Raw genomic sequence first — 26,173 nt, forward strand, 5'->3', positions numbered from 1 at the left:
CTAAAATTGTTCATTACATGGAGTTATTTGGTTGGTTGAAATGTATGACATCTGAATTTACTTGTTTGCTAATATAAACAAGTGATTGTGATTTTAGCCAAAAATGAAAAGATAATTTAGAAGAATAAATAAAACCATGCTAAATGTAGATATTGATTGGACCTACCTTAAATTCTCCTTCTTTTCTTTGGCTTTTGAGAAATAGAGTGAGAAAACCTAATTATGATCATGTTTGAAAGAAAGAAAGAATAAGGGTAAAACAAGAATCAAAGTGTATATGCACTAAAGAAGAATTGAGGGCCCATATTTTTCTTTATCTTTTCTTTGATTCTTAGTTTTTCTTGTCTTCCATGTTCTTCTTCTGACTTTGCCAACCCTTGAAGGAAATTTGAGTACTTAACTTTCAACTCCCATTCTCTCTTTTTGCATTATAACATTCAACCTCTCAATTCTTCTTCTTGTTTTCATTCCAATTAACAACTTCATGTGATTTATATATTGGCTTTTAATTTTGGACCCACTCTAGTTTGTTTTTGACTCATTTATTTGTTGTTATTCTACATGTGAGTACAATTATTTAGTAGGGAATAGTGATGAGGAATGAATTATATATAGTCAATTTTGGTCCATAGGGTTCACATGGATAGGAAATTTGTTCAAACCATAACAATCAAACATAAGAGCAGTAGTAATGGTCTAGGAGTTTAAACTTCTAGTAGCAAAAACCATTAGTCAATCGGTTTCCTTCTCCGATTGAAGTATTTTTTTTTTTGTTTTGAAAAGTGGATTGAACCAAGTTAAACTAAATGGGTTCATGTCGTATGCACAATATCATTTTTACCGACAATAGTCCGTACTGTGGTATTAGTGTTTCACGCCTCAAGACGTGGTTTTATAGAATTTCCACTATGCATTTTGGTCAGAGAGAACACCTGAAAGGGTATTTGGGAATGGATTCATTGGAATAAACTTTATCTGAAAAAGGACAATGCCATCATTCCAGAAGAGAATGAAGATAGCAACCAAAAGCTAAGGTAGAATTGAACTATCAGTTTGGTCCCTGAGATTTGACCATCAACCATCTTTTTCTCTTACCTGTAAAGATTAGATTCATAACTTATACTCTAATCGAGTAGAAGGCTATGTTGCACTTGTTACTTTAATGTCTAATTCTCACAATTCATATGGAAAAAGACTATAATTACTACATAGATGAGTCAATTTTGAGGGGGCAAACTCTCATGTGCCTCCCTCATTTCGAACCGCTGATTGGAAATTTAAGTTTGAATTTCCTGCTGTCGTGTTTCCACGAAGTCCCACGCCCAAGAGAGAATTTGACAGTTTTCGCTTGAATGATTGTCGTGACAACTCTTCTTAATCACTATCTCTGGGTTCAGTCTCTTCCGGATTCCGGGAAGTATTTCTGTGCATCAAATGGTCGATCTCTCGAAGGAGCTGAATCACAGAAGTCGAAACCAGTTCCTCCGTTCATTGGACCAAATGCTGCAGATAGACGCACGTAACATGTGTCAAGAGAAATATTGAAATCATAGCTTCATAATGTAAATTCAGTAAAAATGATAATTTTATATGTGCCTTAAATGTCTTCTCACTCAATAGATTTCGAACTGAAATGAAATAACAGAATAAAAATTCAAAGATATCCTTATCAGTGTAATATGTATTTTTCCACTATGTCCTATAGTCAGTCCCGGTAAGGGTAAACAATAGTTCGATCGTAGCTAAACAAGAAAGTTTAACTGCGACAAGGATTGTGAATCCATTTGGAAGTTTACGTATAGAATGATTGTGATAAGGGAAAAAGATAAGACCCGTCGGCAACTATATTACGATGTACAATGTGTGATGCCATTAATTCAACCAGTGTTGCTAATCAAAGAAGAAAAGAAAGACAAACGGCAATATAAAATATAGTAAATGTAAATCGGTAGCAAACAAACAAAATAAGACTATACCAACCTTTATCTCTCATTCTTCTCTCTCTATCGTATTCAAACTTATCTCGGATTTGGCCAACCTTCTCCCAAGTATCACCTTGTCTGTTTCCACCAAAACCTTGATCCTGCATTTAGTCATACATTAAGGGTTTAGATCTTATACAAAATGGTTGCTCTCAGTTTCGTCGCTAATTTCTCCCATGAAATAAAAAGTTTGTATGTCAAGTACTTTGAAGGCATCAACCACCTACAAGGTGATTTTCTTTTTGATTTTGGAGGAGCTTACAACGACGACTGGGGAAAAGAGTAAAATAATACTAAAAATGTCCAGATATGGCATTGGTACCTTGTATGGCTCTGAATTCTGTCGCCTTTTCCTGAAAGAGAAACGAGAATGCAAATTAAACTTCACATATCACACGATAAATATGTCTAGGCAATCACACATCTTTGTTTTCTGAACATAAATAGACATAACATTGTAAGAGAGTGCACAATGATCTGTAGAAAATCACTCTATGGAATCAATATGTGTTTGCATTTATTAAATATCATAAGAAACGTGATTACTAAAAATAATAAATAAGAAATGACTATTAGTACAAACTCAATGAACAAATTCTGCCGTAAAATAGCAACAACACACTTCCATATCGATCTGGACTATACATTCATACACGGCAAACTTCCTGAAATTATGATGGCAGAGTAGCCATACAGCCTCCCTCAAGTTCCCAGGTGCTAACCAAGTAACCAAAAACCACATCCCAAAGTCCAACATTTAACACTTAAAAATGCTTATTTTTTTCTCCACATTTTCGTTAAAATCAACCTATGCTTCTTTTTCTTCAAAAAAAAAGTTTCGCTTCTATTCAAGAGTCTGGTACGAAATCCACATACATCTTCATGGTTAGACAAGTTTTTTGGTCTGAACCATGAAACGACAACACTACATTGTACTTTTATAGTCATTCTGATTTTCATCATATTTGGGAGGTTATGAATTTAAACTTGGAAGTTAAAGCCGAAGCAAATAATCAGTACCTAAGGACCCAAAGTTTCTAATACTAGTTGAATAATGACTACCTCCACTTTCTACATTTACGAACCTAAGGTAGAGCAAGACCAGATGCATGTGTTCAATGTGAAAATAAGCAACTATAAAATGGTGGTACCCATATTAACTAATTAACCCAAAACCGATATGAACTTGCTAATTTGAAGTAGTTCCGAAATAACAAAGCGAAAAATTAAAAACAAAATCAAATAATAAACATGAAAATAGACCTGTATGGTGAGAAGTCCAGATCATCATCCTCAGCGGATTCATAGTTGGCATGATCTTGGGCAAGTTTCTTGGAATACCCTTCATCCCAATATAATCTTTCCCAATTCTCTCTTAGCTCTTGATATAATTCCATGTATCTTTTGCACCAAGGTTCATGTTCCTTTTTGAATTAAAAAACAAGAACCCATTATCAGGCCAAATGAACATTTAACTCAATATCTTCCTATAGAGTATAGGGCTAGGTCAAAGTTGGGAACTTTAAGAACAAGTTAATGAAAAATTGAAATTCCCCTAAAACCCATATAGTAAATGTTAATGAAAACCCTAATTTAGTAGTATATGAAGAGAGAGGACTGACCGATTCTTTAAGGACGAGTCGAGTACGACGCATGAACTGTTCGCGCATCTGTTTACGTCGTTTATTGGGAAGATTATCTCTAGGTATAATGAATCGTTCTCTAGGTGGGACATTTTCACCGATTTCATGCATTTCACCGTCGATTACCCACCAATCTGATTTATCTTCGTCTCCTTTCTTCTTCATAAATGGTGTCTGATGTTTCTTGCCCCTTCTCCTTGGCGACTGAGACGAAGAAGAAGAAGAAGAACTGGCACCATAACTAGCCCATCGGAACTGATTATAAACCCTATCTACCACCGTTAATCTCTGCAACTTCCTCGCAAGTGATAGCATCTGAAGAAGAAGAAGAGTTTAGAGAGAGAAAGAAAGAATTTTCTTGGTGGGAATTTTTAGGGTTTAACCAGGAGGGATAAAATTGAACCGTTAATAGAAGGTAGGTTTCCAACCCTTGAGACCTAACCCGTTGCCAGGTGGGGGTTGCTAGTGGGACACGTCATTCTTATTCGAAGTCCAGTTGGGGATGACGTGGTCATTAACAGTTAAAATATCATTTCCATTTTCTCTGGTTTCCCGCGCTATAGTTCCCAGAGAAGTAGAGAGAGAGAGAGAGATTAGGGCAAATCAAGTGAGAGAGAGAGAAGATGTGTGGAAGAGCTAGGTGTACGCTCAGAGGAGAAGACGTTTCTAGGGCTTGCGGTGTCAACCATGGTTCAATCCGTACCGTTCAGATGGATCGGTTTGCTTCCCTCCTTCTCCATCTTACTTGCTTTGCTTTGCCCTAATCTCTATCCCTCTCTTACTTGATTTGCCCTAATCTAATCTATGTATTAAAACAAATTTAGGGTTTATTCAAATTTGCAGGTATAGGCCATCGTATAATGTATCACCAGGGCATTACGTGCCAGTAATACACAGAGAAGAGGGAAATGGTAGTAATGACCAAGTTGAGACTGTACTTCACTGTATGAAGTGGGGACTGATTCCCAGTTTCACTAAAAAAACCGAAAAACCTGATCACTATAGAATGGTATATAATCTTACCCATGTTTATTACTGGTTTACTTCTTTGTTGCTTCAATATAAACTGACTAGTTTATTTAGTCCCACATCGCTTCGGACTTCTGAGAGTGTTCGAGTCTGAGCTATAGGTGCGTTCTCAAGCTTAGTAACTGTTGAGATCTTTTGGGTGGGCTCGTGGAGCCTCCGCCAGGAACAAAAATGTGTACCCGTTGGAATTGGGTCTGGTTGTCGGAAGTGGGGACACTATCGATAACTGCTCAAGACTTTGAAACTTTTCATTTCTTGATAAGTGGCGTAAGTTTATGGCGTTGTTCTTTGTTAATCATGGTCAAGGAATTTCAAGTGTGTTATTAAGGTGTTATGGTACATTTAGGGATGACTTCAGAGGTAATTAACGATATTGAAAATTACGCGGTTTCTTCTAATTATGCAGTTTAATGCTCGCTCAGAGTCAATTTCTGAAAAAGCATCTTTCCGTCGTCTAATTCCCAAGAATCGGTGTATTGTTGCAGTAGAAGGGTATGTAGTTTTTGCTCTTTATCTGTCATGTTGTGAGATACAGCTTAAGTGTGTAAAGCATCATTACCGAACTGGTCATCGTACAAATTAGTCTGAGATAGACAAGCTAGATCTTTTAACTATGTTATGTGATCATATCCTTCTAGGAATCTGTTTAGTTATAGTATTATAGAAAATACTTTTATGTCGCGCCACTTGTAACAACCCAATATTGCAAGTATTTAACCTTTTGTTTTTCAAAGAAACTAGTTTTCAATTAGAAATTAAATACTTGAACTTCAGCATCAGATGCATATTTTGGTATTCGTTTGTGTGGGATGTAGTAAGCTTACCTTCTCTATGCTAGTTACTTCGGTTTACAAACATCTTTTTCCCATAAATGTATAAACATTTTGTGACGAAACAGAATGTTTCTTATGCACAAAGTCTGTTTCAATACCATTTCATTTTACCGGGCATCTTTGTGGAAACTGTAATTTTTAGTTCCAAATTCGTACTTATCTCTTATCACGGTTATTTCTATTTGTACATATGGCTATCACCATGTTTTAATCTAATCTTACATGTGCAGCTTTTATGAGTGGAAAAAGGATGGATCAAAAAAGCAGCCGTACTATATTCACTATAAGGATGAACGGTCTCTTGTGTTTGCAGCTCTTTATGATTCTTGGAATAACCCAGAAGGTAACTATTCATGAACTTGTTAAAGATTAGCTATATGACTATCTATGTACTTCTGTGAAGCAACATTTTGCTACCTAATTATATTGGTTTGTTCTATTCCGCACTATATTCATTTACAGACTGATTTTTCTCAAAAATTAGATGTTAAATCTAGGCACCTGGTTAGTAGAAAATGGGTGCTCTGTCGATTTCATATCTCTGTTAGATTACTAGCTGGTATCATTGATGACACTGATCCCAACCTTTCTCCCAGCGTCCTGTCGTAATGTGAAATAATCGGTTACACAATTATGTTAGTGAAGAATCGAAACTTCCTAAGTTGTTACACTTATCTACACATATCTAATCAACAAAAAACAGTGAAAGTAATGAAACTGTTCTAGTGAGACCTTGCAATTGAGAAACACACGAAAAGGTGAAAACCGTTTTAGGTTCCGCTGGAGAGCTCTTTATATGATATTCTGAATAAGACAGTCATATCTGTCAGTACTCATTACCTCTCCGTGTCTCCTTACTGATAGTTTTACATTGTTTCCAGGAGAAGTAATTTACACATTCACAATTGTGACAACTTCCTCTTCTTCAGCTCTCCAGTGGCTACACGGTCAGTATTGCCTTTCTTCCAGTCGGACAATATATATCTGCTCAAGAGATGCTCACAGTCTTTTTCTCTAATGAGATAACGTGACGGATCGGGAATTTAATTGACCCATTTGAACTCGCAGACAGGATGCCTGTTATCTTGGGTGATAAGAGCTCTATTGATGCATGGCTAAATGGTTCTACTCCAGGACTGAATTCACTCCTTAAACCATATGAAGATCCTGATTTGGTAAACTCATGGTCTATCTGAGTGTTATTAGATGATCTTTCCTTTTTCTTCTGAAAGAAACAAACTTGCTGTATTTTGTCAAGTACCTATTTCTCCTTTGCAAGCTAAACTGCTGTTATTTACTAAGTAATTTTAGTTGTCAAAAACTAACTCGCTTTAGCTCTGCATCAACTGTTCTTCTAGGTTTGGCATCCTGTGACGCCAGAAGTGGGCAAACCATCGTTTAATGGGCCCGAATGTATCAAGGAGGTCTGTTCGAAACTTTAAGCTTTATGAACCACCCCTGTTGAATGTTAATTGTATCAATTTTCATTGGATTAAAAGTTCTTAGAACTGCAGATTGTTGTAACGATGACATATATATATATATATATATATATATATGGTGACCACTCCACCCTCACCAATCATCTCATGTGAGCTCCATATGCTGGGGGTGTACAGAGTGTAATAAGGGGGAGTTTAAGGCAAGAAAAAGGGTATGAAAGTAAAGTTTTCCTAGATTTTGATCTCCTTCTTTGCTCTGCAGATAAAGTTGAAGACTGAGGAGAAGAACCTAATCTCAAAATTCTTCTCAAAAAGAAACGCTGACGACGAAGGAAAGTCGCCCGTGCAAGTCAAAAGCTCACCCAAAGGAACTGCAGATATAGATTCGTCTGAAATCGTGAAAGTGGAAGAAGAAATTACTAACCTTCCAACTGATTCTGAGAAAAAGAATAGCTCTATGTCTGATGCTCCTCCTCCCTTTCATCACGAGGAAGCTGAAAAACATGGAACCAAACGTGATTTCAAGGAACTGCTCCCTGATACAAAGCGATCAGTTGACATGATCAAAAAGCAGTATATGAGTCCCCCGAAGAAGAAAGTAAACGTTAAAACCGAAGGTGATAAACAACCAACACTACTTTCTTACTTTGGGAAGAAACACTAAAACTTAATGTCAGTTTCGAATGCCGACAGAAGATATGAATCTGAATGTGGATGGTTTACCATATTCCACTTCCGGAAGTTTGTATTTTGTAAGTTAAGGATTTTATCACTTTTCAACTTTCTTTCTTTTGTTAATTGTATGCTAAAACTGAAAGGCGTCTTCTGAAGTTGTTAATCTGTGATCACCGAATGATAAATCAATTTTGAAATTCGAAATGTAAAATAGCTGTTTTTGATATGGGGGTTGTTTGGTTTTTTCAGAATGGATGTTATTTCTTACTTACATATGATATTTTCTAGTATTTTGAACAGTTAGAATTCTTCAAATATTGGCATCTCAAAGTCTAATTCTTTTCCCTTGTTGAGCAGTAGGTCAAGTTGGTGACTGAATTGGTAGGCCATTGTGAATAAACTAAGGGAAACTGGTGGTTGGGTTTTGAACTTGATCCCCAAGAAAACGAAACCTGACTTGCCTTTCACTTGCCTTTGACCGACGGTTATCTTATACTTTAATACAATTGTTTAATCATATTTGCTACTAATTCCATTTCAAGGCTAATCTCTTTCTGCAGTTCTTTCGATGAATTCCTCACAGGTTCAAGAACCACAACAACCTCCTGATTCAGCAATCCGAATCAAAAATATCGAAGATTCAGTCAACGATCTTGTAAAAAGCTGGAAAAGGAAGCAAAAATGGAATCATCATTTCAATTCACAAGAACCAGCTGATAATCACAGCAGAAGGAAGAGAGCTCCATGGCGAATCTGGTTACAGAAATTTCTCGAATCAACATATGTTCATATTCTCACACTCTTGCTTCTCTTAATTGACCTCGTTCTTACCATCGTCGATCTATCTTCCTATCTGTTAACCTGCAAAACCCACAAAGAGAAAAAAGAAGACGTCGTCTTTCACTGGATAGGAATCGCAATCTTATGTATTTTAACTTTGAAAATACTCGGTTCAGTAGTAGCTTCAGGTATATCATTCTTCAAAAGAGCAGGAAATGTGGTTGATGGTATAGTTGTGATAAGTGCTTTGTGTTTGGAGTTAATTGTTAAGAAAGACTGGGCAGGACTATTGGTGGTGGTGAGTTTATGGCGTATAATAAGGGTAGTCGAAACTGCATTTGAGCTTAGTAATGAAGCCATTGAAGCTAAGATTGAAGGAATTCAACGACAGTTTATTGAACTTAGAAATGAAAATCAATCGCTTCGGGAAAGTATTGTTGAGAAAGATGCAGAAATTGTCGAGTTAAAAGAAGAACTTAATCAATTGAGACAACGAATTTGAAGTCGTCCTTAAGATAAAAGCACTATACTTGCTTGATCAACCATGGCATTATTGTTTTGTTATACAGTATGTACTTGGAGTTTCACTTAATACGATTCTTTGTTTTTACCACCGAAATTTTCTAGCATGTAAAAAAGGAAATAAATTATCAGGAGTTCCGTAGTCCCTTAGGCTCTGACTCGACTCGGTGCATAAACTGAATTATGCTTTCTTTTGATTTAATTCTCAAAAAAATAGTTGATAAGAGTATGTGGTTAGAAAAGATGTCAATTCAGTTTCTGAATCTAATCTGAGTAAGGTTCCGAAAAAATATTTCTCATATAAATTTGTTGCTTAACTCGAATAATGTTGTATTCCTCTCTCCTTTATCAAATAGACATGTACCAACTGGTCTTGAATTGCTCTTTCTCTTGTTTCTTGCATTATCCCATTCAATGTCATGGCAGCCCATGGTCCCGGCCTTCTATATGAAGTAGTTGCTAGTATGTATTATTTAGTGCAAACCAGAGGCTTCTACATTTTGGTGAAACTCACTAATTTAGCATTGGATAGTTATGGCCTTTATGAATTAGACTAAGGCCTCTAAGATTTACATTTCTGTCCGTTTACCGTTCGATAGTTATGGCCTATGTGGATAAACCCAAACATCAAACAAGTCACTCGATACGGAGCCAAGTTGGAGGCTAACCAGTTGACGGAAAATTATAAGTATCGGAATAACTATGTCATGAATTTTCATGAGTGACAGTTATAAAATCTGAAGTGTGGCAGACTTAGTTTCTCTGTAATTGTCTTCCTCTAAGAATTTCAAATATGAAGCCATGTTTGACACACGAAGATAAAATGCAATTACCATGAATCACATTCTAACATGGTGTTTGGCGTACGGAAACGCATAAGGAATCACGTTTTGAAGAATGATATTCTTCTTTTTTTTGTTGTTTAAAAGAAGGAATTACAAACCTATGGGCTTGCGAGTTTTGTTTCTTTGGTACCACCAACTATACGATCTGGGGACAAAATTAATTTGCACTACTTATATTTCTGGCGAAACCAAATAATATAGTTAGGTATTGCTACTATCAAGAATTAGATTATGAAAATGTTGTTCCTCACGATAACATTAATTTCTTGTGTTAAACATATATAGAGTGTTCATCAAAAATTTCATCTACGCAAGAAATCTTTCCGCCAATATATAAAGGCCAACATTTTGAAGAAACAAGAAAAGGTCTCGGATAAAATTTCTAAAGGCAGTTGTGGGTTTTGTCAAATTTTATGAGAAAACAATTTCTTTTTTCCCATCTCCTCCTATCCTCGACCAATACTATCAATTATGTACACACCTCTAACGACTACTTCCGACTATTACCACTGCCATCATTTTTTCCCCCTCGACCCTCTCTTTCTCTCTCATATTTCTCTCTCTCTCGCATATGTCTCTCTCTCTTAGTCTACTGAAAGTCTGAAACCATGGAGTTTTAGTCGGCTTTCAGTCGGCTACGTTAGTTGTCCATATAAAGTGTTTATTTTTTCTAACCGTCTACTTTGTCTATATAAAATAATTAGTTGGCGGCCACTAAATAAAATTAACAGTAATACAAAAGGTAGTTGTCGGCCACCAAAAAAATTAGGGTTATTTTCCAAATGACCCCCAACTTTGTGACCAGCTTCCTGCCTGACCCCCTACTTTAGCAATAATTTCTATATGGCCCCTTTTTTCCGTTATCTTTAACGGTCTGTTACTCTCTCTCCTCCATCTAATTTTCTCTCTCTGCCAAGTCACCTATCACGCCACATCATCATCTTCTCCGGCATAAGTCGTCGGCAGGCCAAATTTCCGGCCGGCGACCTTCAATTTTTTTTATTCACTCTCTCTCTCTCTAAAAAAAAAATTAAATTAAATTTCCTCTCACATCTCTCTCTCTAAACTCCGGCGAAGGGGGTTTCCCTTCGTCGGAGGTCTGTTCGTGATGAAATTTAAATTCTTTTTTTAGAGAGAGAGAGAGAGAGAATAAAAAAAAGAAAAAAAAGATTGAAGATCGCCGGCCGGAAATTTGACGGGCCGGCGACTTATGCCGGAGAAGATGATGATGTGGCGTGATAGGTGACTTGGCAGAGAGAGAAAATGAGATGGAGGAGAGAGAGTAACGGAAAAAGATAACGGAAAAAGGGAGTCATATAGGAATTATTGCTAAAGTAGAAGGCCAGACAGGAAGCTGGTCACAAAGTTGGGGGTCATTTGAGAAATAACCCAAAAAATTATAGTAAAACAAAAGGGAAACCATCCCAAATGAAGATACGGCAATGACCGTATCGTGTCTGGCAATCAATAATTTAATATCCACGTCTAATATAACTACAAAAAATTATGGATACGGCATGAGTGCCTTTGACCTCATTGATGACGGTTGGAAAAAAAAACTTTCTGATTTCACCAACTTTTCTCTTTCACCCCTATAAATAACAACAGAAACAAATTCAGTAGTAGTTCACAACACAAACTAGAGAGAAATTTAGGTTAGAAATGGAAAATTCAGTAGTAGTAGTAGTAGGAAGGATGAAATTGGGTTCACAAGGGTTACAAGTATCATCCCAAGGGCTTGGATGTATGGGTATGTCAGCTTTTTATGGTCCTCCAAAACCAGAATCTGATATGATCAATCTCATTCATCATGCTATTAACAATGGAATTACTTTACTTGATACCTCTGATGTTTATGGTCCTTTCACTAATGAAACCCTAATTGGTAAAGCTCTTGTTGTGGAGGAGGGTATCAGAGATAAAGTCCAATTAGCTACCAAATTTGGTTGTCGATTTCATGATGGGATATCAGATATTCGTGGAGATCCTGAGTATGTTAGAGCTTCTTGTGAAGCTAGTTTGAAGAGACTTCAAGTTGATTGTATTGATCTCTATTATCAGCATCGGATTGATACCAGAGTTCCGATTGAAATTACGGTGAGTCCTCCCCTCTTGTTCTGTTTTTAGGGCTTTTAGATTATGGAACAATGTTGAGTTAATAGTCCCACATCCATGATAAAGGGTACGCTGGTAACCAAGAATGGAATGCCTTGGTCATCTTCGCTCATTGTCAATTGGTTTTGACTTGGATGACCATAAACTTAAGGTATCTGACCTAGGCCCTAATGTGTTATGTGTCACACACGTGAGGGGGGCGAGTGGGAATTAGCTCACCTCATAACAAAAAATGTAATGTTTAGGTCATCTCCACTCATTGTGAATTGGTTTTGATTTGGATGTCCATAAACTTAACATAGTACAATCTCGTTTGGGATTTAGGTTTGTCTTTCTTGTGCAGTTTGATGTAGTTTGGTTAGACGTTCATATCGTGCCATTCCTCGGATGAATGGTATATTAGATTACGTGTAATGGTAGGTGTGGTATTTATAGGACAAACGGTGGTGGGTCGTGGACTGGTCGGCATCTGTCGGTGTGACCGATCTATAAACAGACTTCGATTGCTTACTGGCCTTCGGAAATGCCTCATCTAGTTCAAACGAAGTTTTTGTATTACCTTCTTCTCTTGTGATTGCCACATTGTACTTTGAAGTTTATGCATTATCTTGAACTTTTTGTTTTATTCAACACAAGATGGGGGAACTCAAGAAACTGGTTGAAGAGGGGAAGATAAAGTATATAGGTCTCTCGGAAGCATCTCCTGCGACCATTAGGAGAGCACATGCTGTTCACCCAATAACGGCGGTACAATTAGAGTGGTCTTTGTGGACAAGAGATGCCGAGGAAGAAATCATTCCTACATGCAGGTAAGACATCTACTTCACCAATTATTTTCTGTTTCTATTAATACCTTCGTTTTCACAAGTTTGATCTCAACTTTTTACATGACACAGGGAACTTGGAATAGGAATTGTTGCATACAGTCCTCTTGGAAGAGGCTTCTTTTCCTCTGGTCCAAAGTTGGTTGATACCCTTGCCGATAATGACTTCCGAAAGGTATCTATTATTCCCCCATTCTACACTTCTAAGCTTACTAATTTTATAGGGAAAAACATGGTATAGCGATCATGGTGAAAGCAGCAAACCGAAAAGGCTCTAACTTTCTAAAGATTAAGTCACTGAAACACTTTTAACTTTGGCAACATTCCCTCACTAATTGCTCAAAAATGTCAAGATCTTAATGGTCATGGAGTACTTTTAATGTTTTGCCATGAAGATCAAAAGGCAACAAATTTGTTAATGATGTTGTTGTCAATCGTAATATGATGTTTTTGCTAATATCAAACGTTTCTCTCTTGTGACCTTCGAATTTATTATAGAAATTACCGAGGTTTCAAGCTGAGAACCTTGAGCACAACAAACATATGTTTGAACGAGTAAATGAAATAGCTACAAAGAAAGGATGCACGCCGTCCCAACTCGCGTTAGCATGGGTCCACCATCAGGGAAATGATGTCTGTCCTATACCAGGAACCACCAAGATTGAAAACCTAAACCAAAATATTGGAGCTTTATCTGTGAAACTTACAACGGAAGAACTGTTAGAACTCGAGTCTTTGGCTTCAGAAGATGCAGTAAAAGGAGATAGATATGGAAATGCAAGGACATGGCAGAATTCAGATACTCCTGAACTTTCTTCTTGGAAAGGTGAATGAGTTTCTTCCTTTTCGTAACTTCATGAAATCTTGTGTAAGGGTTTGGGTTTTGTTTGATCTTCATAGTTATGTTTCTGCAACTGATGCAGTTTTACCATGTAATTCTATGTATCAGAGTTTTATAACTGTACTGCTTTGGGAGTGTTTTACGACTAAATAAAATTTTCAACTTATTGCTAATAATCTTGTTTAATCGACTAATTTTTGCCGAAATTATAGAAGCTATTATGTCAAATGAAATAAATCATCGTTGGGTTCTGTGGTTGCCCTATCTTAATGTTTTCAGTTTCTTACTGATCAAGAAATAACAGTCTAAAGCTGATTTATTTGACCATTTTGGTACTATATATGTAGAAGCGAATAGTTATTGTTCTACAAGAACTCAGAAGATATTTGAACTGAACCGAATAAAGAGCACCTATTTATTAGATACTTCATTGAGGCTGGGGCCGTGTCTGGACTATGTAAATGTCTTTGCCGATCACACATCCTTCAACATCCTGTGGGGATCCAAACTTCTGCTCCAGGAAGAACCCGACCGAGCAAAGACGTTGCCCTAGTTGCCTCCTGAAGATCGAATCTACTGTTAACGGCTTCTTACTGTAGTCAACTGTCAAATGTATTACTTGCCCATCTGCTTTTCCTGCACCAAGAACCACCATCTCCTCGCTGAAATTTGCAAATGCCAGAATTTTCACTTGCCCGTCGAATTTTCCAGATGCTAGCCGCCATGGAGTTCCTCGGGTACCCGAGGCTAGGGTTTCCCCAAGGCCGGGAGCAATCTCGGCTTCAACTGTATTTGGGTCAAGGTCTGTTGGGCTTAGTGTGTGAAGCACGAAGGATAATTCTGGTGATAGCATTTCTTGCACGAGGACTGCCATTGTTGCATTCTTCTGTGGAACACCAGCCGCTCGGCGACTTAGAACTGCCCTCCGAGTATAGAGAGATGCCCAAACTCGACCAATAGCTTCCGCAAAGACAGTCGGATTTGAGGTGCTGACATTTGGAATGGAGTCATATAATCCAGCAGCTGACATTCCAGCCAAGTCCTCGACATTTGCACTTGATCGTGCTATTAAACGAGCACTGTCTGAGAATATTTTCGCTATCTTGTCAATGATCTCTTCAGAGGGTTTCTGAGCTGAAACCAATTCTTGGAGTTGAGTACATACTTTATCAAGCTCACCCCCTTCAACTTTGGATGTTTCAGTCTGTTCTAAAAGAGATCTGAAGACTTGCATTGATCCACTTTCTTCTAATGCCCTCTCCATTGATCCAAAAGGTATTACTGCTCCTAGAGGGGCACTGAATGAAGCTGGTACTCCTTGCTCACTAAAAACTGCAAGCATCCATCATAGAACTTAGCTGTAGCATAATATAAGCAAATTTCGATGAAATGATTCTGCACATTAATTGGGTGCCCCAATTTTCTTCCTAACCCAACATACAACTATATATGAGTCTAACTTGTCTGAATCTGAAATGTGTCAGTCTGATTCGTTTCGTCATGGACAACAGTCATTTTATGTTGGATGATAGGATCTTATTTCAAATTTATATTTCGTGTGACTCAAATGGACCTGAAATCAGCCCAAGTAAGCGATTCAAACGAGTCAGAGTCAGACGCCTGAATCTAGTTCATAAGAAAAAAAGACGCCTGAATCTGATAAAGACAACAGATATTATAAAACATGGCTCGAGTCAATTCAGATCTTGAGTCATATTTCAAACCTAGTTCCTTATTCTGACACGTTACACGATTGGTGTAGATGATATGGAAAAAGGATTAATGGAAAAACTCTGCTTCACAAGGATATTACCTCTTTGTTGTAAAGCAAAAGATGATTGTCTACATAAATGAAATTACCTTTCTCAGAAAGTGCAGCTAAAGAAGCTAAGCGTCCACAAGCAGCAGCTTTTGCACCAGAAGTCTGCCCATCTGCATCTGCTAGCTCTAGAACTCTTGCAGTAGTATCATCCTGAAGTACAAATATCCAAATCAGTGTCAAGCAAATGCATATTAAATAAATTTGAAAGGAGATTGAAGTTGAGCTCGATGTCCGAATAATTTTAGCAACCACTTGCTCTAAAAGCTTGAATTGTTAGCCAAAGGAGTAGCAGTATATACATCGAAACTTCCTGAATCCTGACTCCCTAAAATGCGATGGTATAACCTTCCGACGAGAGATAGTTTTCTCCAATATTTGGATATAAAGTTCTACCTGACTCAAGCTAGGTACTTCAACTGCGTCTGAGGAAGAAGACTGAGTTCCTGGAGCTTCAGTTACACCTGAAGTCTCGCTAATATTTGCTACAGGAACTGGTTTGCTATTACTCAATGTAGATGGTGATAGATCAACACCTGTAGAGGATGCTTCCAACCTGAAGCCCATTTTTTGAATTAATAACATAACAAAAAAACTTTTTCGAGACAAAAAGATGTTTTAGAAAATTACCTAACAGATTGACCATCAAGGTTACGGATCTCGGCAATCTTGTCATCATCATCGCAGGTCACAAACACGACATTTTCCTGCAAATATCGTGACATTAAAATTTTATGATTTCACTTCCTATCAGGGATTACCCTGTAGACGAAGCATCAGACTTACTTGGCGGGCCCTAACACCAAGATGTGATAAATGAGGCAACTCTTGTAGGAGCACTACCCCAACAATGTTGGATCCTGCAGCAGTTACCTGTGAAATGCAAGAAGTTAAGAACTATAGTTGTATATTATACTGATACAATTCTTTTATCTGAACACTTGTTAGAGCTAGAGAAGATGAATAAGTAGAAAAGAGTCTCAACCTCCTCGTCTCCATCCGCTTTGTTGACTACAAGAATAATAGGCCCTGTTACAGATGGTGGCAAAGATCCAGGAACAATCTGATCCACCTGAATAGCATAACAAAACTTGATGAAGCATAAAATAAAACCAGAATCAAGTAACCCAGAGAAAAATCACAAACTACAGAATGGATGTAAGATGAGTTCAGAATAATGCAAAAATAGAACACTCTCCCAATAGTTGTTCAACCTCCAAAATTTCTCAACTCAGAATGGATGGACATATTTTCCAGAACCAGATGAGGCTAGAAACTTAAGTCTCAAACATGATAAGCGATCAACCATTGACCCGAGGATTGTGATTTAAATTCGATGAAACTGTATCGGAGTTCAAAAATATTGAGGTCATTATAATGAACCATGTCCCTACCAATGTAAAATATTTAAGTTCTAATACTAGATGCGAACATTTGCACAATAGTAGAATATAACAACACAGAGGCCCACCTCTTATTCTCATATACTAAAAGAATACCTGTACAAGAGTTCCGACAGCAGCTCCTGGGACAAGAACGTCCCAACCTTGGGATCCTAGTGTCTGTCTTACAGATTTTAAAAGGACGGTGCAGAGTTTTGAGACCTGAAAAATAACACTAGACAAGGCAAGCGAATAAAAGAAAACAGAAGTAAGTTCTTATGTACAACAACAGCAAAATATTGCAGCGAACTGTCGAAAATACAAGAAGTACAAGAAAATATAACGATCATACCCAGCACGAATCTCAGCTTCTGTGTATGTCCTTACACTATTTTCAGGAATCCCAAGAGCTTTACCAAGAATCTGCATTGGACATATCAGCATCCCCAATCAGTTGATTTTTTTTATTCAACTAGCCAATACGACAGATGACTTTGAGACTGTGGGTTTTTTATTTTTATTTCGTTTCCTCTACCTTTTATGTAGTAGAGCAAAAACAATAGGAGTATATCATCCAGTTCAAGATGGAATGCAGTTCTACCCATTTACACCTCTAACTAAAGATTAAACAGAAATGACCTGGAAATGAACAGCCATATTAATAAGAGAAAAATGTGAACCTGTACTCTATGTGGGAAAATACGAAGAAGTGCTTCGGAGTATTCTTCGGTTAGCCTTCTTGATCTGTCAAGGGTAGCCTTAAGTCTCAGTGCCCAAATAGTTTTGCCGTCTTCACTGCCTGGGAGAAAAAGAAAACCCGTGAGAACGAAGTAAAACGGAAAGGAGTAAAAAAAATGCCTGGATAGTTATTTGATTAATTGGGAAATACATTCACAACTCCCCAACGAAAACACAGAATAACGGAAGGTACCTTCTCTTTCAGACAGCCCTTTTTCTTTCCATGCGAGGAGTTCATTCTCAATACAGATACACTCCTTCGGCTTAAAACCGGAGAGTCCCAATTGGCGAATGCCTACAGTAAGGGCATCAAGTGGATTGTTCCACGACTTTACATTCTTCGATCCTGCATTCTCCGCAAGCTTAGATGATCCTCCCACAGCATCAAGTGCATTGAGGAACCTATTTAACAAGAAAACCAAACATATCTAAATCCTGGAAACATGTCGCCACTGACGTGGAATATCTCAAATAACATGACATGAGGCCTTTTCATTATACCTGCTTAAAAGTACAAAGCAGTAGTCCTCGAGTCCAATCTCACAAAGACGCCACTGCACAGGAGTTGGTTTTTAAGGAACAATGCGACAATAGTCTACTATTGCTACTTTGATACATCTTTTGAATTGATACAAGATAGTACCTTTTGACGTGTTGCTATTGCAGTATCAGGCGCATCATTCCTAAGGCCACTTTCGAGGCCTTTAACAAGTGTCGCTCGTAGGCCCATTAACGATTGCAATGTCTTAACTAATAGATCAACGCCATCGTTTTTCATGAAGTTACCTGATTCGTCCAACTGGTCCAAACTCTGTAATACGATTAGAATAAATATTATTATCATCCAGTGCTATTCTTATAAACAAACTCAACGTCGATAACCAACATAATAGCTATCTTTTTATTAGATTCTTCTTTGAAAGGAAGGATATCAAAACTTTTAAAAATTTCATGAAATTACTTTTAAATACAGAATAAGGTGAAAACCATCATAGAAGTGCTGTTATATCAGGGTGTTCATCTTAATCGTTATAATCTTTTAAGGCATGAGAAATTTTGGAAACGCTACTCTACTCAAGTGAAGAAAGAAATCTGTGAAACCTGATATTCCTACCTTCTTGCACTCCAAAAATAATTGAAGGGCCGATAAGTTTTGCCCATCCAGTGATTCCCTGATTGATTCAAGCTGCTCGGCGAGGCTAAAATGAACAAATAGAAAAAATTATCTTGCAGGAATAATTGTTCACATATAAAATTTACAGTTCGCTACATAATTTATTGGTTACTAATGAAACAGCAAACACTGTTGTAGGCAATCTTGAAAGTGGATTAGAAGGTAAACACTTTTAAACTGTCTAATTCACTGTTAACTTGAATTTACATAAAAACTACAGACTACTGGTGTTCGGCGAGGAAAACCTCTACCACAAATAGGTCAGCGAGGCAGGCATATTACAGATCTTTAGGTCAGGATAAACAGTCCGGTCATATTTCGTGATACAAGAAAAGGAAGTGCATAAAGTAACGAAACGGGGCCTGGATCCCAGAGAATTTTTGGGTTCTATGTTTTGTAGAGTAAACACGAATTCTAGATCACAGAACAGTCTCATGCTCTTGTTGATCAGTAACAGTCTAAGTAAGCATTTAGTACTCAAATAAAACAAGCATGTTAGCTTATCTCATTAGCATATCTCAACAGAAAGCAGCATGCGGACACGGTGTATACTTTCACTCCAAAAAGGCATCTACATAGTTGGCATGCTAAGATAGCTAATATCAGAAATAAGTTGTAGCTATACCTTCCAGCATTGAAGAAATCCTTGAGTTCATGAAAAAAAATCTTGAATTGTTCCACAAAAGCATCATTATACTGTCCAGGATTCTTGGTAATTCTTGCAAGCATTGCTTCCGTAGCAACCAAATCTTCTGGCCCAGCATTACGGTGAAGTTTGTTTTGTATTGTATGTTTGATTTCTTGCTGGAAATAGAATTAAGGAACTAGCTAACACAAACTATCGAAAAGGATAACAGTTTCGGCTTATGTTTCACAAAATATTACCTTGAGATCATGAGGAATATCATTCCGATGAGCAATATCTCTTATTCGAGTTAGAGGGACAGATGCAGTGAATTCCGATTTAAATGATGGCAAGCATGGCTGAATCTTGCGGATAACAAGTACTTCCTGTAGACAATTAGTATAGATATTTAGCAACAGAGGAGAAGGTAAAATTGAGCCAATAAAGGCCACAATTTTGGAAGACAATAACAAAATAAAGACAACTATGAAAAACTATGATGCTGCAATTAAACCACACAAAGTAATATTTGAGCTTCAATCTCAAAATTGAATGACGAAAAACCGGGAACTCATGAGAATAGAGTTTCAGTACTTGGTCAAGAAGGATCGAAGAAAACAATAAATTTTAACAACATCGAAGAAAACAATGTATAACCTAAAAACATGTACAAACAGAAAAAATAAACAACCTGAGGTGATGTATCTTTCCTGTAAGAAATTCTTTCAAGTTCACGAAATATGAGCCTTGAAATCTCAGCATGTCTATTTGGTCGGTGGTGACCGCCATCTTCAAAGCATGGTATTTGGCCTGTGTTTATCCACTGCACAAAAAAATACACATTGATAAACTTCTAGGGCTGAGGTTAAAAAAAAACCAATAAAAAAACCTCATAGCAAAAAAAAAATGTTTCAACTGTTAAACCTTAAGGTATATAGCACAGTATATAAGAGCCTCCAACCGATCCTCATTTTCGACACTCCCAACCAAAGTTTCCCGGGCTACTTCTAGCTGCATTATCATTCGGAAAACAAACATGACTAAGAACGAAAAGGCAATACTCTTAAAGTCAAGTAACTAATATCATGAACCCTAAAACTCGGAAATTATAATAAAAACAATACCTTTCTTCGCCAACTCCTGGCATCCTTATCACCCTCTACTAATTTTAAAACCAACCCTTCAAGACCAGTAGTATCCCATCTTCGATCCGCCTCTTTACTGCCATGCTCATTCGACTGCATAAAAGATGCAGCTTCCCCCTTCCATTGCTCAACAAACGAACTAGCCTCGCCGCCTTCCTCAACTGGATCAACAACATTCACCTCAATTTCATTACTTTTTCTCTCTACTATCCCATTATTATTATTATCTGCTGAATCTAATGTCAATAAGTCCATAGCCTCCCCAGTCTTGTTCCAGTGACAAACCAATTCAAAACTTCCTCCTCCTCCTCCTTGAGGAATCTTCACTTTTCGATTATCACCTCCTTCCCAAACTACACCATTCCGATCTTTCCCCAAAATCACAAATTTGAACTCAACAGATTCTCCCCCTTTTGATTCTACCTCACTTACCCATCCATTCTCAGTCCAATTCATCAACAATTCTTTCTTCCAAGATCCAAACTCCTTAGAAGACCCTAAAATTGCTATATGTTCACCAAATTCAACTTGATGATTCAACCTAACCTTCAACTGTATTTTCCCAGACCTTAAAGACTTTGACATTTTCTCCTCTTCTTTACTGTAATTAGTCATTAGTTAAAATACATTAATCATACAGATCAAATAGAAATCTAGAAATGAAAAAGTGAAGAATTTAGTGAGTGAATGAAAGAAGAGAATGGGAAATGGGGTTTTTGTTTTTTTACCTTTGGAGTGATGAAACACTGCAAGTAACTCGAAACCCTAGATTATGATGAGAAGGGAATAAGATTTTACGGTTGTTAAAGTTTGTTCGACTACTTCTTGGGAGATTATTATTATTATTATTATTACTCCGCCATTGATGAAGAGGGTTGTCTTTGTTTTTGCAGGTAGAATTGTGGAATATACGAAGAGATGAGGCCATTCTTCTGAAGATCAAGTAATTTACAGACTCTCTCTCTCTAGAAACTCTCTCTCTCTAGAAACTCTCTCTCTACTCTCTAGAAAGGAATTGTGAGCTGAAGAGAGAGTAGGAAGGAAGAGGAAGAAGGAGATGAGTTAGTTAACTATAAGTTGCCACGTGGAAATGAGGTGAGGGGGGAGAAAGAGATAGTTCGTTTCCTTCCACCATTAATTAGATCTTTTTGCAAATGTTTGTACCTGGATGGGCCGACATCTAAAAGTTATTTCCTTTTCGGCCCTTCTATTTTGTGACCAGCTCTTTTTGGCACCCTATTTTGCCATAAACTTGAAATTAGTACCCACTATGGGTAGAAGGCAGCAAGATGGGAGAGAGATAGAGATTGAGAGAGAAATCCCCCCTCTTTCATCCCGTCTATTTAAGGATAAGTGAGAGAGAGAGAGAGGGAGGGAGGGAGAGAGGGAGGCGGATTTCTCATGTCAGACTACATGGGGATGAGAAAGAGGTGAATTTCCTTATCCGATGTGACAAGAGAGATCCTCACTCTCTCTCCCCTCGATTATTGCATTCCGAAAGAGAATTTAGAGATCCTCGCTCTTTCCCCTCGATTATTGCATTCCGAAATAGTATTTTCCTTATTCGTGTTATTAAAATTTTCAAACAAAATTGTGACAAAAGTGTGTTCCCACTGGAGAAGATGGAGATGCAAGAAAGATCAATCGTCCGTAGTTTTTTGTCTAAGTCGAATGACGAAACCCTACTTTTCAGACAATGGATTGGCCACTACAAAGTTTTGTGTTCCATCGACAATGATGCCAACCAGAGTAGATGAGGGTTATGATGTAAATATTTTAGATTGAAGTCTTCAAATGTAATATTAAGTAAAGAAATCAAGAAATTAGGTCACGTGTGAACTAAGGTAAATGGTTCTAGACTTCTTCGGTAGGATGATCTTTCATATGGGAAATGTTGGATCTCGAGAAACCTGTCTCCTCCATCCTCCCTTGAGAGTTTCGAGTATATGACTTTTGAATAATTGTATTTATGTGTTTGTCTTTAGATTCTTTGCTTAACCACCCTTAAAGAGTGTTATTCAAGGTAGTGGCCAATTGGTTATGCTGACATGAGCCTCAAATTTACAAAATTTCTTATCTGAATATGTGGGATACGGTTCAACAAAAAAAAAATGTGGGATACAATTTCGAACTTCAAAATCTGGACTGACAACAATTGATCTGTTTGTGTTTCACTCTATGGGAAGTTTTATAGGGCCTCCCCAATTTTGGGCCTCCCTATGAACCATTTCACTTGGTAAATTATCATTGAGGGGGCCCTTTTAACAAAAATGAGGGGCCTTATAAAATCTCCCTCACTCTATTCTCCACCCCTATATTCTGCGAGGTGAGCTTTCGTCCGATCAACCGACCTGATTTGGGAGAACCCCTAAACCAAATTGGGTTTCTATGGTTTGGGGAATTACCTCAAACCAAGGTGTAACATGGTTGAGTGATTTCCCCAAACCAGGCAGCAACCTAGTTTGGGAAATTTGGATTCCCACAAACCAGATCGGTTTCGTCGAATGCTCTTACTTTCCCGAAAGAGAGGGAAGGAGAAAAAGAGAGAGGGCAAGGTGACGGGTCTAAACACTTAAAGGCATTGCTAGTGGTCGGAAGTGGTGCTGCTAGTGGTCGGAAGTGGTGCTGCTAGTGGTCGGAAGTGGTGGTGATGCTAGTAAGCTAGTGTATTATGTATTCTGCTTCACCAGAAGTGGTGATGCCAAGATTTTCAGCCTTCCTATGGCACCCAAAACAATGTGGGTCTTGATGTTACCCTCAAGCAGTCTGCCAGACATTAGGATCATAACCAATAAATGGATTTTGAGCCCCACAATAAATAGTAGCTAAATGACAATAGAAAACAATCACAATTTAGAAAGTATCATTAGGATCAATCTTTAATAGTTAACTAACAAGCTATAAGCAAATATTTGTAATTAGTCTCTAATTAAAAGGGGCAAAACTTTTGATAATCTTGAATCAGTATCAGTCATATATTATCTTCTTCTTCTTCCTAGATAGATAAAGAAAAGAACACAACAAAAACGATATCATTTTTGATAAACCTCATATGAGAAAGCATTACGAATCTAACAACCTGGGTGGCGATTGAGTAGCAAAGCTGATTAGGCAGCACCAGCACTACCCTTTCCCTTCTTCTTTTGAAGTTTCTTCATGTAAAACTCAAGCTCCTTACCTTCCAAGATGTATCTGATAATAATACAACATAGTATTAACACCATAACATGAGAGTGAGGGAGAGAGCAACTAACATCTAAACAAAAGAAAGAACAGAACTTGTTTTTGTTTATGTATTTCTTTACTTACCCATCAGCTCTGCCACACTGACCAGGGCGAGATGAAATGCAAGCCAATAGCCTGCCTCCGCTAAACTGCTCTTCAATGTGGGCATCAAGTTTGTGATCTTGCTGACGCTTCTCGATTTTCCTTTGGACATGGTTACTCTTCTTAGTTTCCTCTGCAGCAGCAGCTTCTCCCTCCTGTCTCCATTAGATTACAGAAAAATGAATAACGGTCTCTTTGACTAATGAGAAACAACAACAAGAAAGTATTACTAAGTAGAATATTTTTGGCACCGACATTGTGTTAAAATATACAAATTAATAATAGTTTTGGTTGTCAGTATCCGACCACAACCCAATTCATGGACTCCAAGCATCATAATGATTCATATGTCATCCAAGTACCCAAGATATAGGCGAAATGAAATTATTAAGCAAAATTGGTAAAGCATTAATCAACTTAATTTCTGGAATGGCTCGGAAACAGGTAACATTACACGGTTACGTCTACGCAATCTCTGTGTTGAAGAATTGCCTTGCTTAAAAGACTGAAGCACATTACAGAAATTAACAGGACAGAGCTCCACAAAACAAACATACAAACCCATATTATTCAAACGAAATAGTCAAACAAGCATTGTCTGACACGGATGGCATAATTTTGTAATATTAGTGACAGGTAAAGACAAGGCATAAAAACACGGATCTTGACAAGATCTTTTTCTTGAGTAATAGGGATTAGGGAGATAGTAAAAGTTCCACTTATTGTATATCAAAGTTGCAACTAAGGTTACTGATCCATCAGATCATTAAATGCCAAGGGGTGCAGCGAATGCATACCTGATGCAGCTTCGCATGACAAATCCTACTGTTTTAACCACTGCTGTGAGGATTAGATCTATAGGATAAGAACATAAACATGTGGATACGAGTTTTTCAATTTATACAGTACCTCAGTAGCTTCCTTCTTGGTAGCTGACTTTTTCTTCCTCCCAATGTCAACTCCGTAATGTTGAAGATACCACTGCTTGAAAGGAGCAGCATCAACCTGGACAATAGCACTCTTCACCAGTGTCTGTGTCCTGACAAGCTCATTGTTCGATGCATTGTATACCACATCAAGGATACGAGTCTTGCGAGTGACAGTCTCGCTACCCCACGAGTAATTTCCAGTATCTAATCTAAGGGCTCTCCATTTCACATTTCCTCCCCTTACGCGGACTCTCCTAACAGTCTTGTTGCTTGAGAGCTTAGTGTTTGCGGGTTGACGACCAAGCTCGTACCTTTAGAAACCAACAAGAATAAACATAAGCAACTCTATGTTCTATTAAGTAGAAAACATCATGCTAACTAAAAATCCCTTGATAGAGAAAAATAAACTAGTATAGAACTAAAATATCTCAGACTTGGTTTAACTAAATGGAAATTCATTTTCGATGGTGGACATCGGGGATGAACACAACCAACAAAATGAAATATCATCTGATTAACAGAAACCCATTTATTATAAGTTCACTATCATCTAAAAGACATAAGAGGTCAACAGAAACCCCAAATAAATTTCATCCCCACAAGAATTACCATAAAACTCAATAAACCATTATTGAAGCTGAAAGAACTGAAATGACATAACTTGATCCATATTACTGATACATATATAAGACCCATATAATGATATGAGAAACCCTATCTACAATGACAAGTCCATGGAATTTCAGTGGTATGTATTTGATGAGATCTAATTAAGGTCTATATAGATATCGATATCGACATGAATCAATGAACAAGGAAATGAAGAACAATTTTCAATACTAGGTAAATGAGTGAGTGAAGAAAGATCTTACTTTCGTTTCTTCCTCCAAGCTTTCTTCTTTCCACCGGTGGCACGCCTCTTGTGCATAGAATCACGAGAGATACCTGATAATAACAGAGAAACGAAGTCATTGAAACTTGAAGGAGATCAGAAAGAGTAAGAGATAGAATAGAGAGTGATTGAGAAAGGGAAGAAGATGAGAGAGAATGAAAGTTAGGGTTTCTTACCCATCTTGGTTGAACGGCGGACAGACTACCAGACTTTTTTTTCTTCAGTTCTCTCAATCAATTGATCCCTCAACTTAAAACCCTAATGTAGCAGAATTGGACTCATGTGTAATCGGAGTGTATGATAAATATATATCTAAACGCCTAATTAATGTGGGGTGTAATTTGAGAGAACTTGGGGTTGAAGTAGCAAAGTTGGGGTAGACAGTAGACTTTAGATCCAGTTTGGCCTTATTAGTTTTATTTGTAGAATATGGACCACAATTGTCATTATTTTTTTTTGGAATATTAAGGTCGTTACAAAGGTGTTGACACGTCGATACCATATGATAAACAAAATAATTGTCGAATCCTATTGGCTTAAAGTCCGATGACCCGACAAAATGAAATGGCCTAAAGGGTAAAGCCCGACGAATTAAACGGCCTAAAACTTAC

At 37.5% G+C, this 26,173-nt stretch overlaps 6 protein-coding genes across 6 annotated transcripts; 3 read left to right on the forward strand and 3 right to left on the reverse strand.

Annotated features, from left to right (window-relative positions):
• Nucleotides 1–1,066: 1,066 nt before the first annotated feature.
• Nucleotides 1,067–3,940, reverse strand: LOC147555523 (uncharacterized). Its single transcript, XM_086663148.1, has 5 exons — nucleotides 3,605–3,940; nucleotides 3,246–3,406; nucleotides 2,305–2,335; nucleotides 1,981–2,083; nucleotides 1,067–1,503 (listed from the first exon to the last, which is right to left on the reverse strand). Exons 1-5 carry the CDS (start codon nucleotides 3,938–3,940, stop codon nucleotides 1,394–1,396), a joined length of 741 nt encoding a protein of 246 aa, XP_086519274.1. The 3' UTR covers nucleotides 1,067–1,393.
• Nucleotides 3,941–3,987: 47 nt separating this feature from the next.
• Nucleotides 3,988–7,903, forward strand: LOC147555524 (embryonic stem cell-specific 5-hydroxymethylcytosine-binding protein). The gene is made up of 8 exons (XM_086663146.1): nucleotides 3,988–4,343; nucleotides 4,469–4,634; nucleotides 5,061–5,146; nucleotides 5,718–5,830; nucleotides 6,369–6,434; nucleotides 6,556–6,662; nucleotides 6,846–6,911; nucleotides 7,192–7,903. Exons 1-8 carry the CDS (start codon nucleotides 4,249–4,251, stop codon nucleotides 7,591–7,593), a joined length of 1,101 nt encoding a protein of 366 aa, XP_086519272.1. The 5' UTR covers nucleotides 3,988–4,248; the 3' UTR covers nucleotides 7,594–7,903.
• Nucleotides 7,904–8,172: 269 nt separating this feature from the next.
• LOC147555525 (voltage-gated hydrogen channel-like protein) lies at nucleotides 8,173–9,148 on the forward strand. The gene has a single exon (XM_086663149.1). It carries the CDS (start codon nucleotides 8,173–8,175, stop codon nucleotides 8,884–8,886), a length of 714 nt encoding a protein of 237 aa, XP_086519275.1. The 3' UTR covers nucleotides 8,887–9,148.
• Nucleotides 9,149–11,254: 2,106 nt separating this feature from the next.
• On the forward strand, nucleotides 11,255–13,704 carry LOC147555526 (putative aldo-keto reductase 2). Its single transcript, XM_086663147.1, has 4 exons — nucleotides 11,255–11,848; nucleotides 12,503–12,675; nucleotides 12,763–12,865; nucleotides 13,189–13,704. The coding sequence occupies exons 1-4, from the start codon at nucleotides 11,414–11,416 to the stop codon at nucleotides 13,522–13,524; spliced, it is 1,047 nt and encodes a 348-aa protein (XP_086519273.1). The 5' UTR covers nucleotides 11,255–11,413; the 3' UTR covers nucleotides 13,525–13,704.
• Nucleotides 13,705–13,829: 125 nt separating this feature from the next.
• LOC147555527 (phosphoglucan, water dikinase, chloroplastic-like) lies at nucleotides 13,830–21,425 on the reverse strand. The gene is made up of 19 exons (XM_086663144.1): nucleotides 21,143–21,425; nucleotides 20,394–21,015; nucleotides 20,194–20,280; nucleotides 19,961–20,092; nucleotides 19,530–19,655; nucleotides 19,270–19,448; nucleotides 18,585–18,669; nucleotides 18,114–18,281; nucleotides 17,972–18,024; nucleotides 17,664–17,872; nucleotides 17,413–17,531; nucleotides 17,085–17,155; nucleotides 16,850–16,967; nucleotides 16,336–16,422; nucleotides 16,137–16,223; nucleotides 15,981–16,057; nucleotides 15,747–15,906; nucleotides 15,392–15,503; nucleotides 13,830–14,863 (listed from the first exon to the last, which is right to left on the reverse strand). Exons 1-19 carry the CDS (start codon nucleotides 21,340–21,342, stop codon nucleotides 13,959–13,961), a joined length of 3,597 nt encoding a protein of 1,198 aa, XP_086519270.1. The 5' UTR covers nucleotides 21,343–21,425; the 3' UTR covers nucleotides 13,830–13,958.
• Nucleotides 21,426–23,266: 1,841 nt separating this feature from the next.
• Nucleotides 23,267–25,940, reverse strand: LOC147555528 (small ribosomal subunit protein eS8-like). Its single transcript, XM_086663150.1, has 5 exons — nucleotides 25,739–25,940; nucleotides 25,543–25,615; nucleotides 24,651–24,981; nucleotides 23,724–23,896; nucleotides 23,267–23,606 (listed from the first exon to the last, which is right to left on the reverse strand). The coding sequence occupies exons 1-5, from the start codon at nucleotides 25,740–25,742 to the stop codon at nucleotides 23,522–23,524; spliced, it is 666 nt and encodes a 221-aa protein (XP_086519276.1). The 5' UTR covers nucleotides 25,743–25,940; the 3' UTR covers nucleotides 23,267–23,521.
• Nucleotides 25,941–26,173: the final 233 nt, after the last annotated feature.

Source organism: Eschscholzia californica, unplaced genomic scaffold, assembly GCF_041429995.1.
Source record: "Eschscholzia californica isolate CP2 unplaced genomic scaffold, dmEscCali1.0.p SCAF_2, whole genome shotgun sequence".
In the NCBI taxonomy this organism is placed as follows: Eukaryota; Viridiplantae; Streptophyta; class Magnoliopsida; order Ranunculales; family Papaveraceae; genus Eschscholzia; species Eschscholzia californica.

Bases quoted from the DNA above. Each gene is read 5' to 3' on its own strand.
- LOC147555523 (XM_086663148.1), bottom strand. From the start codon at position 3,940: ATGCTATCACTTGCGAGGAAGTTGCAGAGATTAACGGTGGTAGATAGG. The intron at 2,336-3,245 runs GTCTATTTTCAT...TTTCTCTTTCAG, and splicing joins CTGGACTTCTCACCATACAG to GAAAAGGCGACAGAATTCAG. The intron at 1,504-1,980 runs GTTGGTATAGTC...GTCTATCTGCAG, and splicing joins GAGAAGAATGAGAGATAAAG to CATTTGGTCCAATGAACGGA.
- LOC147555524 (XM_086663146.1), top strand. From the start codon at position 4,249: ATGTGTGGAAGAGCTAGGTGTACGCTCAGAGGAGAAGACGTTTCTAGG. The intron at 5,147-5,717 runs GTATGTAGTTTT...TTACATGTGCAG, and splicing joins TGTATTGTTGCAGTAGAAGG to CTTTTATGAGTGGAAAAAGG. The intron at 6,435-6,555 runs GTCAGTATTGCC...TTGAACTCGCAG, and splicing joins AGCTCTCCAGTGGCTACACG to ACAGGATGCCTGTTATCTTG.
- LOC147555525 (XM_086663149.1), top strand. From the start codon at position 8,173: ATGAATTCCTCACAGGTTCAAGAACCACAACAACCTCCTGATTCAGCA.
- LOC147555526 (XM_086663147.1), top strand. From the start codon at position 11,414: ATGGAAAATTCAGTAGTAGTAGTAGTAGGAAGGATGAAATTGGGTTCA. The intron at 11,849-12,502 runs GTGAGTCCTCCC...ATTCAACACAAG, and splicing joins GAGTTCCGATTGAAATTACG to ATGGGGGAACTCAAGAAACT. The intron at 12,676-12,762 runs GTAAGACATCTA...TACATGACACAG, and splicing joins GAAATCATTCCTACATGCAG to GGAACTTGGAATAGGAATTG.
- LOC147555527 (XM_086663144.1), bottom strand. From the start codon at position 21,342: ATGGCCTCATCTCTTCGTATATTCCACAATTCTACCTGCAAAAACAAA. The intron at 21,016-21,142 runs GTAAAAAAACAA...GACTAATTACAG, and splicing joins AGTGTTTCATCACTCCAAAG to TAAAGAAGAGGAGAAAATGT. The intron at 18,282-18,584 runs GTAGGAATATCA...ATCGTATTACAG, and splicing joins TATTTTTGGAGTGCAAGAAG to AGTTTGGACCAGTTGGACGA.
- LOC147555528 (XM_086663150.1), bottom strand. The intron at 24,982-25,542 runs GTAAGATCTTTC...TGGTTTCTAAAG, and splicing joins GCTTGGAGGAAGAAACGAAA to GTACGAGCTTGGTCGTCAAC. The intron at 23,607-23,723 runs GTAAGTAAAGAA...TATTATTATCAG, and splicing joins CAGTGTGGCAGAGCTGATGG to ATACATCTTGGAAGGTAAGG.